Below are 17,079 nucleotides of genomic sequence, written 5' to 3'. Positions count from 1 at the left end.
ATTTAGTTGTAGTTGTTCAATTAATTTATACTGTAGATAACATAGTATGTGGTGTCACATGCAGAAGATGATGTTATCAGTACCTTATAAATTATAAACAGTAGCTCACGACCAAAATGGAAAGGAACAAACCATTAGAAGGTCGTAGTGTAATTAGGTATCAGTTTATCTTGACTGTATAATTACACTAGTACACTTAGAGTGTATTGAGTAGGACCATTTGAGGTCGTTTCTTTTATATTGACTTTATAAAGAAACAAAGATCTCGGTTATTATGGAAGTATGCGCTCTTAATCCTAATATAATAACAAGCACATATATTTGATATTTATTTCTTTAATTTATCAATGGGTGAGATTTAGTTCGATGAATCAATAAGCTCGATAAGTTGGGAAATGATATCACTTATAGTGTGTGTTGTTGATTATAGAAGGAAACTGTGTCCTAGAGATACTAGGTTGATAATGTCCCCAAGAGGAGCTCATAAGGATTGTCATGTTAAACCCTGCAGGTGGACTTAGTCCGACATGACGATAAGGTTGAGTGGTACTACTCTTGGACTTAGATATTAATTAAATGAGTTGTCAGTAACTCACTTAATTAGTGGACATTCGATATCTTAAACACAGGGAGACTAACACACTCATAATAAGAAGGAGCCCAAAAATGTAATTTGGGATTGGTGCGGTAGTTCAATAATAGTTCTCTAGTGGAATGCATTATTATTGATAAAATTAAGTTGTGTGTTCGGGCGAACACGGGATGCTTAATTTTATCGGGAGACCAAAACCAATTCCTCCTCTCGGTCCCTATCGTAGCCTCTTATATATAGAGTACTATACCCACCTATACCCACCTTCTATACCCACCAATAGGGGACCGGCCAAGCTAGCTTGGGAACCAAGCTAGGGCCAGTCTAGGTATAAAATTGGGGGGTCGGCCCTAGCTTGAACCCAAGCTAGTGGGGGCCGGCCAAATTAATTTAAGAAGAGATTTTAATTTTAATTTTTATTATGTGAGAGATATAATTTATTAAAGAGAATTAAAATTAAAATATCTCTCTTGTAAAAGATCTACAAAATATTAAAGAAAGAGATTAGATCTCTTTCCTTATTTGTAGATTGGTTAGATATTTTATTTTCTCTTTAAAAATTATTCACATGTTGTAAAATTAAAATTATAGAAATTTCCTTATATCAACCATGAAGAGATTTTGAAGAGAAATTTTATTTTTTAAAATTTCCGGAAACAAATTAGGAAGTTTTAATTGTTGATTGAAACTTGTCCAATTTGATTTCATTGATGTGGCCGACCATAAGATTTCAATTGGGAAAATTTTATTTTATTTTTCTCAATTAAATCATGTCAAGGAAATTGAGGAAATTTTATTGTAATTAAATTTTCTAATTTGCCTAGGCCAAGGAATATAAAAGAAGGAGTGAGGGTGCCTTCATGGGTGACAACCTCTATTATTTCTCTCCCTCTTTTTTGTTCCTTGGTGTGGCCGGCCATCCTCTCCCTCTCTTCCTCTTGTGGTGGCCGAACCTCTCTCTCTCCCTTGGAGCTCTTGTGGTAGCCGGATACTACTTGGAGAAGAAGAAGAAGAAGAAGAAGAAGGAGAGAAAGCTAACATCTCTTGGAGCTTGGTTAGTGTTTTGATTTTCTTCCTTGGTGAAGCTTCTTCTTTTGTGGCCGAACCTAGCTAGGAGGAGAAGAAGGTGGTTGGTGGTTTCTCATCTCGGAAGATCGTTGCCCACACAACGTCCGAGGTTAGAAGAGGAATACGGTAGAAGATCAAGAGGTTTTTTCTACAAGGTATAACTAGTAATTTTTCTTTCCGCATCATACTAGTTATTTATGGAAATAATACCAAATTATACAAGAGGCTTACGTTCTAGTATTTCGAATATGTTTTTCGAAGTTGTGTTCTTTTGTTTTATTTTTTCCTTGTGATTTGATTGTTCTTTTTGGTTAACCTAAAGTTATTTTAGGAAATTAAATATTGAGTTGTGATACTCATCTAGAATTTTCATCTAGAAAATTCATCTAGATAGACACATAAATGATGGACCCACAAAAAGTGAAATGGTGGGTCCATCATTTATGTGTCTATCTAGATGAATTTTCTAGATGAAAATTCTAGATGAATATCATTTCTCTTAAATATTAACTTTCTATAAAAGGTTTTGTCTAGTCGGTGGTGGTTGCTCTCATATCCAAGAAGGTCATGTGTCTCGCCACGTCAGTACTGGGAACCAATTATGGAAATTAATATTTAATGGAATTAATAACTTAAGGTGATTTGGGTCGAACGTGTTAAGTTCCGCAGGAGACCCAAGTTAAAACCTAAAAGAACGAATAGATTAAGTTTTGGATCAAACGTGTTAAGTTCCGCAGGCGATCCAAAATTTAATTTAAAAGAACACATGGTAGCTAGGAAAATGTTCAGACCTTTGTACAAAATTTTTGTACAGTGGAATCTTTAGGTTTTCCGAGTAGCAACCAACAAACATAACCCCGATGCAAAAGTTGGAACATCATATCGGCTCGAAGGCCTGAACATAGTAGCGATTTGCTATGGGGTCAGATGTGATGAATGAGCTAGGCTCGGCGTCCCATTGGAGAAGGGTGATGGTCACTAGAAGTGACACCCTAAAGGACGGGGGGCGCTGGAGGCGGTGTACCAGAGAGCTACAGCTGAGGGCTACATTAGAGGCGGCGGATCGAGAGATAGCAATTAAGGAAGGATCTATAATGTTGGTCCGACAGCTCAGTGCTGTTCACAAAGGCCTCGCAACGAAGGGGCTGCTAGTTGAGACTATCACGACACCAGGGACACGGGTCTTTACTTTTCTTTTCGTCCTTTAATAAGTTTAGTGATCGAATCTGGGTCTTTACTGAATCAAGTCTACCACGTAATCATTCACATACACCGATTTCGTTGTAATTGATTATCATCCAACTACCAAATTATTTGGGAGAATTTTTTTTTAAAAGTAAAATCAACTAAATTTCTTGAAACTTTCAAATTTGGAAAAACAAATTCAAAGATATATATACATTTTCAACTTCATTCAATTTAACAAAAATTATTATTATTTAATTCTTTTTTTTCAATTTTTAAATAAAAACTAAATCGTAGCTCACACTTATAAGACTTGAACATGTAAATTTAAAATAGGCTTGTTCATTGCTTAATCTGAATCAGACTCAACCTAAAATTAGAACTAAGTCAACGGATAAATTACTAATAATCGACGTGTTTAAATTGGATTGAACATGTAAATTTAAAATAGGCTTGTTCATTGCTTAATCTGAATCAGACTCATCCTAAAATTAGAACTAAGTCAACGGATAAATTATTCATAATCGACGTGTTTAAAGATGAGACGATTAAGGATCAGACTCCAAGTAAATCGACCAACTAATGTTTAAACTACCGGTTAATTCCTTATTTTTTATTTTATGTTTAATTTTGTTTTAAATTTTTTTAATTATTTAATAATATTTTAGTGATGTAGTGGTGTAGGTCTATATAAATTAACTCCATTTGCTTAAAAATTTTTAATGCGAGACATTTCTAATGAGTTAATTGTTTAACTTTGATCTTAAACCTCTTCTAATGTGGGATTATTATACATTTAATTCATTAAATTTATTAATCTAACTCTCTTATTCGAACACTCATGGGCTTCTTCTAACTTTTTTTTATCATAAACCATTTGACTTATATAATATATCTTGTTCTTGTCCGTAGACTCCACGTATCCCTACAATATAAAAATATCAGTACTGAGTCAGGAAGGGGTTCTAGGTGTTGGTCCTTCGATGCTTAAGTCAGTCTTTGACTATCTCAAGAAATGAAGAATTATAGCTATAGGATGTAGAAGACGAAGTTACGCATACCTTTCTCTATAGAGGGGAACCCTTTTTATAGTGTCACTGTAGTGCTTGTGTATGCATTCCAAAGCGTAGACATGTTTTTCTAGGTGTCCTAGGAAAAGACAAGTCAAAAGTATCCTTGACATCCTTCCTTAAGCAGCCATGCAATTCTCTGATGTGATAGTCTGAAAGCTTCTAAAGTACGATTGTCTGTTGAACATGTTCTGTTGTCAGCAGCACAAATTTTCAAAAGGATACGAAAAGATATTTTAGCAAGGTCATGTGCAATCGACCGGAGTCCGCTCGACTGGGCTGCCTTCATTTGGCAATGTTCTTAGGATCTGTCGGCTTGTCTCTTTCCTTACTTCCTAACTATCGTCGGTCCTCCCGCTCTGACCGGGCATGGTACCCGGTCGGCAACACCAGTTGTTGCTTATCTTTCTTGGTGGTCAGAGGGCAATTTTAACCGGCCAGGGAGAGTCATCTGTATAATGGTAAGTCTAGACATATATGTCGTAAACATAATATTATTAGCTAGATAACTACTCTCAACAGGAGTTAACGCTCTTGACTATGTGAAGTCAAAGGATAACCTAGTAGATCCATTAGTTAAGGGGTTAGACAAAAAGTTAGTTGCAAGCTCATCGTGAGGGATGAGTTTGATGTCGATGAGAAATGTTGGTGCAAAGGAAACTCAACCGATGCAGACTGGAGATCCCAAGAACTATGTTCAAAGTGACAACCTCCTAAATGTACTGATAAAGTTGCTCACTGTGGGGGAATGCTCCAATGAATCAATGAAGGATGGAAGTTAAGCACGGAACTTTTAATGATCCAAGAAAAGTAATGTGGAATACTCTTAAGAGATCACCTATGTGAAAAAGAAGTGGGGCCGCTTCGAAGAGACTTAGAGGCACAATTCTTAGAACTTCCCACAGAACGAGGCGTGTTCATGGCCAAGAATGAACACACTCATAAGAACTGAGTTATATCAGGGAGAGTCTTGGGTGAGATATGCTAATGTTTACACAAACGACAGAACAATTTAAGGACATCATGTCTACTGTTAGCCAGTAAACAAACAGATCTTCACAAGGGAAGGTTCAAAGGGTAAAACTTACCTATTCTATACTGGACTCAACTGGTGAATGCTATCACATACCTTATCTCCATTCATGTGGGAAATTGTTGGATATATATGAATGGAGAAGAGGTGGAAGAGGCATGAAGCACCATTGTGAATGAGACTTTAGTCCCACATTAGAAGTTTCAAGGCATATTGGTTGGTTTATATTGATTCACATGCATTGATGATGTGAACAAATGCATGGGGAGAAGCTCTCTCTTACCTGTGGGTGTGCAAATTGAGGGTTCGGATTGCACCGAACCATGTTGACTCGTGTGCAAACATAACTTGCGCATGCCGAATGCTTGACCGATCATTAACGCTGCTAATTGGTCTAACTCGGTCGGTATTTTCATCCGGTTGGCTGCACGCCCGTCCGGTCGTTCAATTCGCTCAGTCGGCCTTTGCCTCCGCTCGGTCGTAAGCCGTCTGGCCGCACGCTTGCTTGCTCCTTCACTCGTTGGGGTTGCTCGCTCGATCTGCTTGATCGATCACTTGCCAGGTCGCTCGCTCGACTGCTCGACCCTCTGCCCTCTGCCCGGTCGAATATTTGCCCGATTTGCTCAATTGACAACTCTACTTGCTCGGCACTGTGCAGTCTGCCTTCAACACTTGATAGAAAATTAACCTCTGCTGGCAACCTGAGATTATCGGCTCAGGTCATCTCGATAGATAAGTTGAATTTAATTTGGTATATTTAAATTCGACTAATTTCCTAATATCTCTGGTAACAAACATCCCTTAAAAAACAAAAAATCCTCCCACTTAGAGAGGTCATCACTTGGGTACCATAATTTACTCCTAGACTGATAATGGATGAGTGAGTCATCTTTTATCACATAAAGAGATAATTTGGATATGAAATTTAATAAATTTAAAAGAAGAATTTGAATATCAAATTTAATAAATTTTAAAAGAATTAGATCACCCTTTTTAACGATATGGATCAATAAAAAAAAAAAAAAAATGACCCTCAAAACCTACTTATCCACACACACATATCCCCTTAATATCCTAGTCTACCAAAAGATTCATGGAAGAATAACTCAAGTTAATTAGCTTTTCAAAGAATATGGCATGAGAAAAATAGTATGCACATCCAACCTTTACTTTACATATATTCTAAAAGCCTCCCTCATTTGTTCACCAATTAACATCCTCCATTGCAGTGGAGTATGAATCTGTTGATGCTGCAGAAGATCTCGTCGAGGAAGGGGACTTCACCTTCTCCTTCTTCTTCTTGGGCCTTTTAGGTGCCCTCGGCAGCTCTGGACATGGATGCTCTTGAACTGTACCAGGAAGATCTGCTGCTGCAGCAGATTGAAACCCCCTTTCCTCAAAATCTGTGCATCAGAAATGCTTTACAAACCCTAACAAATATTTCTCCAAATGTAATTATATATTAAATTGATTAGAGAATTTAGCGGTAATATATTGGGTTGGACAACAGATATTCATTTGTTTACGATTCAAAAATAATACTAATACTAATAATAATAATAATAATAGTCTATTGATTAGAGAATTACTAGGAACTAATTAAATGGACTCTATATAAACAATCAATCCCTCCTCACTCTTCTTAATTCCGCAATAATATTCCCTTAATTACCATCTCTCTAGCTCCTCTTCTTGATGGCGTCGTCTTCGGCCTTCATGAGCAACGCAGTCGACGACGCTGTCGCAATGGAGGTTTCGGCCGGCTGGGAAGGCACCGCAAACGGCTATGTCCTTAGCACGGAGGCGAGAGTGGTGACACGGCGTTCCCGGTACACGCTCCCACCCGAATTGACCCTGCACTTTTGCCTTCGAACGATTTCTCCTTACACCCACGGCGTTGAGCACGCCCACTTCACCATCCAGCCGCACTATCACAGCATCCTCGATGAGGCAGCTTGGGACGACGAGACGCGGCGGATGCTCTCCCATGTGGCGGCGGATCACGTGCGCACCATCGACCTTGATCTTCTTTTGTTAGCTTTTCGAAGATACACTAGGGCGGTGAACGATCGTTTTCCGATCATGCAATTATCCACGATGGAGTTCTTCTCCGGGATTGTGATTCCCCCTAGGGCGGCTCTTTCCATTTTCACCCCGCTCTATTACTTGTCACAACAATATTTCTCGGAGGCCGACCACATCGACGTTCAGCCCGTCAGAGGGCCCACGCCGGCACCTGCAGCGTTGGTGGAGGGGCTCCAAGAGAAGATCGTAGAAGAGCCCGGGGTATGCTCAATCTGTTTGGATGAGTTCCAGGTAACGACTCGTGTTTTGGAGATGCCGTGCCATCATACATTTCACAATGAGTGCTTGAGGGAGTGGCTGACACGAAGTAATACCTGTCCCCTCTGCAGATTCGCACTACCTGACGTAGAGTAGTTATTGGGTTCTCGATCTAAACCACAACGTACAATTCCTTGATTCATTCACTAGTTAAGTTTTTTTTTTTTTAACTTTGATTGTTTTTGGTGTCCTTGGTTAATTAATGGGAACATTAATTCTGTATAAATATTAAAATGATTTTAAATACATTTGTTAATTTTTATTATTATTATAATAAATTTAGTGATTTAATCTGGGTCTTTACTTTTCTTTTCGTAGTCTCCATGCACTTATGCAAGTCTACCACGTAATCTCCATTCATATACAGCGATTTCCTTGCAATTGATTATTATCCATCTACCAAAATATTTGGGAGGAAAGTTTTTTTAAAAGTAAAATAAACCAAATTTATTAGAAACTTTCAAATTGAAAATCTACAAATTTAATTTGGAAAACAAATTCAAAGATATATACATTTTCAACTTCATTCAATTTAACAAAAATTATTATTATTTTAATTCTGGTTAGTTTCAATTTTTAAATAAAAACTAAATCGTAGCTCACACCTTATAAGACTTAAATCGGATTGAACATGTGAGTTTAAAATAAGTTTGTCCATGGCCTAATCTGAATCAGACTTAACCTGGAATTAGAACTAGGTCAACGGATAAATTATTCGTAATCGATATGTCTAGAGTCTAGAGATGAGTCAATTAAGGATCGGACCCCCAAGTAAATGACAAACTAATGTTTTGAACTACTGATTAATTGCCTATTTTTTATTTTATTTTTAATTTTGTTTTAGATTTTTTTAAATTATTTAATAATATTTTAGTGATGTAGTGGTGTAGGTCTATATAAATTAACTCTATTTGCTTAAAAAATTTTAATGCGAGACATTTCTAATGAGTCATATGATCAATATCATTTATCTCTTCGTCTTTTACAGCTCTCTCTGACCACCTGCTCGCTAGCTATTTTCTAATGGTGTCAAGCCAACGCAAGCGGCCGGCTATATTCTTAGCTAATGTGAACTTTGGCATGAGGGTTTTAGATTCCTACTTATTCTTTTATTGTGATATATGTCAAATTAAGGGTCTAGGGTTTACCCTTAACCTTTTGACGTGGCTTAAATTGTTGGAACGTTAGAATTTTGATGGCAACAAAAAGAAAGACATCAAAACCCCGTTTAAATCACTAATTAAATATAAAGAAATAATAAAAAGAATTTTATATATAGTGACATTAGAGAATCTGTAACGGGCTTTCTTATGAAAAAATTAGAATTGATCAACGGATATAAATTATTCGTGACCAATGTGTCTATAGATGAGCCGATTAAGGATCGGACGACCCCCAAGAAAATCGAGGAACTAATGTTTTAAACTACCGGTTCATTCCTAATTTTTATTTTATTTTAGATTTTTTTAATTATTTAATAATATTTATTCTGGGTCTTTACTTATAAGACTTAATTACCTTATTTTTCTGTTATTGTGATCGGCCAAATTAGGGTTCTTCCCCTCTAACCTTTCGTTTTGGCTTTATTTTGTTGGAACGGTGAAATTTTGATGACAGCCAAAAGAAAAATCAAAATCCAGTTTAAATCACTAATTAAATATAAAGAAATAATTAAAATATATATATATACACACATGAAATCTCATTCATTAATATTTTTCCAAATCAATGTAACAATCAATCAACTAGACAACAAATTAACAATACGCAAACTAATTAAAATTGTTAGATAATGTCATGCATGAATGAACTGATGAGGAATTACATTTAGATCGATCGAGTAGCTACTAGATCTGCGTCGTCAGTGAGTGAGAACCTGCAGAGTGGACAGGTAGTACTTCGAGCCAGCCACTCCTTCAGACACTCCTTGTGAAATATATGACGACACGGCATCTCCAAAACATGACTCATTATGTTGAAATCTTCCAGACAGATTGAGCATACGCCAAGCTCTTCTGTGATCTTCTTCATTTGGAGTCCCTCAACCGCAGCTGCAGGCGCCGGCGCAGGCCTTCTGACGGATTCGTCGTTCTCGAAAAAATATTGTCGTGTCTCCAGTGGCACAAAGTAGTGAAGGCAGCCGGTAGAAGTGGAGGGAACAGCAGGAGGAATCTCAATCACGGAGAAGAACTCAACCATGGATAATTCCGTGATTGGAAAAAGATCGAGCACCGCTCTGGTGTATCTACGAAAAGCTAATATAAGAAGGGCAAGATCATCGGCAGTGCGCACGTGACTCGCCGCCACGTGAGAGAGCATCCACCGCGTCTCCTCGTCCCAAGCAGCACCAGAGAGGATGCTCTGATAGGGCTGGTCGATGGTGAAGTAGGCAGCGCTCTCGACAGCGCGGGTGGAAGGAGAGATCGTTCGGAGGCAAAAGCGAAAGATGAATTGCGGCGGGTTCATGCCCTGCGAAGCACTTCGTGTTGCCACGTCAGCCTCCATGCTAAGGAGATAGCCATTTGTATTGGCTTCCCACCCAGAAATCTCCATGAAAACAGCGCCATCTGCAACGTTGCTCATCGAGACGGAAAGACGCCGCCATCAAGAAAAAGAGGAAGAAACTCGAATGAGACGAATGAGGAATTAGAAGATAGGTATATGCTTTGTTTATATAGAGTTACATTCCTGTTTAGTCAGTTGCTAATAATTCTCTAATTAATTAACTTTTTTTTTAAAAAAAAATCCTAAACAAATGAAGCTCCCGCCCAATTTAATGTCTTGCCGCTGAATACTCAAATTAATAATTTTTACAACTATTCGAGAACTTTTATTAACTCGATAAAAATTAAATAAAATTTTAATAAAATCAATAGCACAAGTCGCATCAATATTTTTTTTAATTAATATCAATTTTTAAAAAATACTTTTTGACATGTAAAATTACTAATTAATTTTTTTATGTTCGATATAAGACTTTAAGTTTTATTTTTAATTCTAGGTTTATTATTATTTTTAAATGATTTAATTTCGAAAATAAATATAAATAATTAATATCAGATAATATGTTTTATTTTATTTTATTTTTCAAAATTTAAATATTTTTATAAAAATCATTTAATTTTTTATGTAATATAAAAAATTTAAAATTATGTTCATATATCTTAAACTTTTAAATTTATTTTAAAATAAAAAATTAACATGATCAATCATATAATTAAAATAATTAATTTTAAAAACTTCTTTTGACTAGTTTATAATCCAAGTGGCAACTAAACAATTCAACAATTTGGCCCATCAAATTAATTCATAATTAAATCTCTTAATATATTTTTTTAACAAAATATTTTTATAAATTTTTATTGTGGAAATTGTAGCTATTGACTGACTGATGGAGAATGTTTTGTTAATTTTGAAACTTCGAGTGGTAGGATGAAAATAGAAAACAAATATGAGAGTGAAATGAAAACTTTATGAATGCGGTGGCCTTTGAAAATACCCGATGTCAACGCGAAGGCGATCCGCGTTTCGATCGGAGAGCGAGGGGAAGAGGCGGCGGCGTAGGCGATCTGCGGCGATCGAGGATGGTTCAGGGGACGCTCCATGTGCTGCTCGTCAGCGCCAAGGGCCTCGATGACGCCGATTTCTTAGGTATGTTTTCGTGTTTCCCGTCGACCGCCTTCGATCCTCTTCGACTCTTACGCATCGTTTGATTTCTGGATTCCTTACTTTTCTTTTGTTTCGATCTGCCAAATCAGGGGTTTTTCCTCTCTTTTTCAACGCTAAAATAAAAAATGTCATGTCTTGGGGTCATGTAGATGTTAAGATCTGTATAAGATTGCGACCGTTCACCGTTGGGGTTAAAACTTCAGAATTTCTTTGATGGATCAGAGTTTAGAATCCTAATCACATTCATCTGAGAACAAAATCATCGAGTCACTTCTCTGTGTTTCTGTTATTACAGATCCGCTTTGTTTATGAATGGAATATACTTTTCGATCTTTATTGACTGAATAGCCAAATAAGTTTGCTGTTCAAAGCGATTTTGTTCCTCAAAGGAACTTGCTATTATTGAGCCAATATACCTCGGGATTACAGACAAATTGTAGCCTTTTATCTTGCTTAGTCGAAGCATGATCCACTATATATTAGTCAATAATGACAATGTGGACATTTAGTTTGAATTATCTTATTCAAAATCCATGCAGAGAGATATAGAGTATATCGTTTATGCATTTAGTTACAGATCATTTTTCTTTAATGGGTTGTTTGATTTCTGATATTTTCTTTTGCTTGTTTCTATAGCTCTTGAATGCAATGTCTCTAGAACTGCTAGTAATGAGTAAGCTACTACATTGCTTTAAAATTTCTACCTTGCAATGCTACAAACTTCCAATAAAAGACTACACCGTATATTTTTATAATTTCACGCAGATTACTGAGATTTGTAGACATTCATAGATAAAGATACAAGATCAACTTGTACGCTTAGATTCCATATTTCGACTTCCAGTTTATGCATGCTATCCTGAATTGCTTGATGCACTAGCAATTAGTAAATTAATAGATGTAATTATATATATCTGCTAGTTTGTCATATCCGTAGTGTCTATCAAGTAACATTTTTAACTGGTAAGCAGGTAATATGGATCCTTATGCCATCCTTACTTGTCGTAGTCAGGAACAGAAAAGCAGTATTGCCTCAGGTACATTTTCATCTTGCAACGTTTCACTTTCTCCTATATTCTGCAGTTTTACTTATGTTATTCTTTTTTTATAGCTTGTCCTCTGGTTTCATCGTATAACAGTTTGTGCTCCAACTGTATATTTTAATTGTGTTATGCCTGTAAACAAGAAGGGTGGATGTCGTCTAGCTTGGGCATGGAAAATTTATAAATCGTTTGAATTTTTTTTTCTTCGGTAATCTTCAGCATTTTCAATGATTTTTTAGGCTATTTTAATAACTTTAGGACCAAAAGATCATAACGCCCTCATGAGTTTAAATTTTTTTCAATGTTTGAGGGGTAAAGAATATACATGACCATAAGGATATACTAGCTTAAGTGCAACCTTATCATGGTAGGTAAGCTGTGGGCCGCAAAGGCAGAGCCTGCCCGACCCATTTAGGACTAGCTATGCTTGGCACAACCAAAGAGTCCAGACCATTTTGAGCCGAGCCAAGCCACAAGCAAGCCAGGTTGGGTTTCTCGCAGCTCAACCAATTTAAGTCCACTAGTCCCTAGTATTTATATATTCAAGTTCTCAGGTCCATAATTTCAACTGGAAGAAAGTATACATGATATCCAACTGTCTCTATCTTGGAAGTGAAAGAGTCTTTGAAACAGGCTTAGGAATGGAATGTTCTAAGGAAGAAATAAAGACATAATCGATAGGTGATTAAGCAACATAAGATTAATAATAGGCAACAGGATGAAAGTTAGAGCAACTACGAGCACCATTCCAGGAAACAGTAGGCAGTATACCAGAATTGGACTGGAAATCAAACTCGAAAAACTTTGGATCACTGGTTCACTGATCAAATAAGTGGGTTAATTGGTCTAATTGCCTATTAAATTGGAAAATATAATACTAACAATTAAACATTAAAAAAATTGAAGACCTATAGACTACTAAAGACAACTGGAAGAGATGAATCTTCAGTGCGACCTCTGCCACTGACCACAAACAACCACGGTGCTATAGGTTGAGGAAACAAGAGAGGATGCCACATTAAATTAAGAAATTAGAGCTTTAGGACTACCTATAAAGCTGAGTCAGGTTTTATCAAATCGCTCGTGATGATAAAAACCTCGTTTTTAACCGGTTTGATTGCTTTATCCAATCCAATTAACCAACCGGGTCAGACATGTATTTGGGTCCATTGTTTTGGTTGGACTGGCTGGTCCAATTTAGGTTTAATAACACTGATCTAAATCAGAGGCAAAATCGTGAACAAGAATTGTGCTGGAAGACTAGTGGAGTCTCATGGTCGTCTATTGTAAGTTCTCAATGGTGTAGACTCCATTGTTGGCAATCTTGCACAAAAAGATAATGTAATGGAGAAAGGCATAAGAACAAGTAGCATCTCAGTTATAGATTCAAAAGTACATGACGAGTATAAAAAATGGGATAGACTATATATAAATGCACCAACTAGGAGAGTATCAATAATATCCTTTTCCAACCAAGAGTAACTAAGGAATAAACTCTTGACTACTGTAGGTGACCATTTATCCTTGTGAAGAGATAACAGTGGATAAAACAAGCACACCCAAGCACCTTGGATGGAAGACAATAGATAGAATCAAGTAGACATGGAATACTAAAGGGAATCTACCATGGAGAACAAAAATGATACGAGCATAGTAAGATAAAAAAACACAATAAGATTTGAATTACCCTACAATCCCCTCCTATATATATATAAAATTTTTTTAATGTAATAATACAAGTAGGTCCTTAGTCCCTAGGTCCATAACAATGACAAATAATATAGTTATGATGTTCTTGAGTTAAAAGCCTGAGTTCATTCTACAGCTATTAGTACTACAATAACACAAAAAGGGGAAAATGTTAAAGGTGCATCAGAAAACTAGTAAAAAGAAAAATACCAAACGTTGTTCCAATTATTCCTTGAATAGTTGATCACACTACTAGCCAACTCCAAGTAGTTAAATTAGCTGGAAAATTGCAGCTCTTGTAAAACCTCTTTTACACTCATTGATTTGCCTTCAATTCTTCAAACCTTCTATTCACTTTTTTTTTAATACTTTTTTGCTCGTTGATTTGCCTTCAATTCTTCAAACATCCTTTCTTTCCCTCTAAAAAGTCAACAGGTGTGAAATGCAACTTGGTAGCTTCTTCTGATTGTATGTTGTTGTTTTATTTAGATATAAAACATGATCCAATTTTTAATCCTTGTGCTCAGCTTTTAAAGAGAATTTCATTTTGTCCTGAGTATGCCAACTTCCTTCAATGAATCTTGTGTTCTTATATGAGATTATGCAATTAACTTCCCTTGAAGCATTATGTACAATTTTAAAGATGATGAGGAGATGGAGTCTTAGAATAAGACGGGAAAAAAAAGAGAAGTGTTTAGATGCCGTTTGCAACCCAAATGATCAGAGGTTTGTTGGCCCTAGATACTTGAGGCTAGGGAGTCTAGGTGTTGGATACTCTATTGGGTGCGATGTAAGGCAATGTGCTACTCTCCTGAATGATATTGAAATGGGTAGTTTTGTGCTGGAATATGGTCGGAGCAATAAAGAAACCAACTTCCTTTGTTGGTACGGTGTCAGTGTGGTATTTCAAATCATGGAAGTGAATTTGATAGTTAAGCTACGCAGAATTTGATTCTTGTCATTTCATTTTTTTTTTCTTTAACTAATATAGATAATCCAATTGTGGATACAGGTGCAGGAAATGAACCTGAATGGAACGAGACATTTGTGTTTACTGTTTCAGACAGCACCACAGACCTTATCATTAAGCTCTTTGACAAGGATACTTTTTCAAGTGATGATTTTGTAGGAGAAACAAAGTGAGTCGTCTTTACCATATCTAATTTTCTAGTTGGTTGAAGAATGAAAAAGTATAACTGCATGAAAACTATGACAAGTTTAAATGATTATTAGTAGGCTGTGACATCATCTTCTATGGGGTCTAATTTTTGCTAATTGTAGGGAGATTTACCACTTTAGTTGACATTAAGTTACTAGAAAAGTTCCCTCTATTTGGATATCCAGGATTCTCTTGGATACAGTTTTTGCTGAAGGAAATCTCCCACCAACTGTTTACAATGTGGTCAAAGATCAGGAATATCGTGGAGAAATCAAAGTCGGGCTCACTTTCACCCCATCGGTAACTTCTCTAGCCCTGCCAATTTCATTTAGAACTTAAACCTGCTAAATATACAAATGTTGCCACTTCATTTTGTTTTGCTCATTTGATTGATTCTTCTACGCAAACTGACACCAGAGAGACTTAGATGATGATATTAGAGAGGAGGGACAGAAGGAACTTTATAACATAATTTTGCTAGCCAATCTTAAGCACATTGTTTTTTAGCTTAACTGTCTCTAATTCATCTCTACTTCTCAATGAAAGAGACTGTTACCATGTCGTGCATCCTTTGCAGGAAGATCGATCATTGGACTTTGGGGAGGAAGAATTCGGGGGATGGAAACAGTCATCACGTGAATAGAAAGCCTATGTTCTTTAGGACTGTGCTAGTGGCCTTTGTTGAACTCGTTGCAGCTCATTTGGTAATGTTGAATTTGATGCTCAATTTATTGTGGGTCGTGTTTTGATGACTGTGAAGAGACCTTAGAAGGATTCATGATGATTAAGGACTGAAATGGGTGAGCAATTTCTTTGGTGGCCCTTAGGTTGAGTTTATTGGGCGGAATCCTTGGAACGAAACTGGGAGAGCAGTAAAAAGAAAAAAGTCATATAGTTTGGCTTCTCGCCTTTTCTCACTAAAGTAAACTTAGATTGTGTTTACTTGGATGGAAGTGAGACCATGATTTTTCTCTCCTCTTTCTGTACATTGTTTTCTATTCGTATTTGGTTCAAGAGTGTGTTGCAAGCTTCTTGATTTCCTCAACCAACAAATTTGATTAGCACAGAAACTAAAAGAATCAAGTAAACATTATCTTCCAAGCTCATAAAGTGAATAATTTAACGGAAGCATTCAAATCTAATGATAGATATCATATCCAATTGCACTAGTAATTTTAGTTTACAACACTTTTCCAAGAATAAACAACGATAGAATTATCATCTTATGCATCTCATGGTGAATAAACAGTGGAACACTATCAAAACTATGTATGGATATATGCCTATATGTCGATATGTCTATATATTCAGATAAAGAGCATCAAAAGCAAGATTGTCATCTTGGTAAACTATAAAATGAAGTGGACGATGACCAATTTAGAGCATCAATTTTGAACTAGGCATGCTAGCCGTGGGAGAAGTGGAACAAACCTGAAAATTCAGATTATGGAGGTAAAAGCAAAGAATTGACTTCTAGGTGAAATCCACAAAGCCTGAGAAACCTCATAAAGTCTTAATTCTACACAACTCTTCTGTTTAGAGTCCTCAATGTAGATCTCTAAGGGCTTCCACATTGATAAAATTTATTGAATGTTATAATACTCAACTGGTTGTTAAAACCAATAAAAGTGGGGGTTAATACCCACAAGACTGAACGCATTTTATATATATATATAGGCCCACCCCACGAGATTCAAAGTAAAGTTCTCCCCATCTCTTTTTTTTTTAAAAAAAGAAAATTAAAAATTAAAAACTAACAAAATTGAATTGATGGAATTTTATTGTCAAAATTAAATGAGTGGATAGTTAACCCATACATATATAATGAGTGTAAATATTAATCTTACTATTTTATTAAAAATCTTCCCCCTTTACTAACTAGGTGAAGCCTAAAATGAATTTACGTTACTGACCTTTTTTCTATTCACACTAAAAATAATTCCAAAGTTTATTAGTAATTTTCTTTGTTGTTTTATATAAAAAATATAGTTCTCTTTAGTCCCACATCTTAGAATTGACAACACTATGATCAAAGAAGCTTCTATAAATATTTTAGGCCGACGATGTTAAAAAATATACTTTTCTTAATTTCTTTTATTAAGATAAGTATAATATTAAATTAAAATAATTTTTTGTATAGGAAAACTCATTACAATAGTTTATTGCTGATTCTCTAACGTACACTAGAAAATCCAAACAATTCGAATTTTATATATTATTATATTACA

General features: G+C 36.0%; 1 protein-coding gene across 1 annotated transcript; it reads left to right on the top strand.

Moving 5' to 3' along the window:
• The first annotated feature begins 10,778 nt into the window (after positions 1-10,778).
• Positions 10,779-15,890, top strand: LOC122042282 (elicitor-responsive protein 3-like). The gene is made up of 5 exons (XM_042602309.1): positions 10,779-10,942; positions 11,932-11,997; positions 14,705-14,831; positions 15,037-15,151; positions 15,429-15,890. The coding sequence occupies exons 1-5, from the start codon at positions 10,876-10,878 to the stop codon at positions 15,492-15,494; spliced, it is 441 nt and encodes a 146-aa protein (XP_042458243.1). The 5' UTR covers positions 10,779-10,875; the 3' UTR covers positions 15,495-15,890.
• The last annotated feature ends 1,189 nt before the right edge of the window (positions 15,891-17,079 follow it).

The sequence above is a fragment of the Zingiber officinale genome, chromosome 2A (assembly GCF_018446385.1).
Source record: "Zingiber officinale cultivar Zhangliang chromosome 2A, Zo_v1.1, whole genome shotgun sequence".
NCBI lineage: Eukaryota > Viridiplantae > Streptophyta > Magnoliopsida > Zingiberales > Zingiberaceae > Zingiber > Zingiber officinale.
Note: the sequence above shows the minus strand (reverse complement) of the source record. Positions and strands in the feature narration are given on the sequence as shown.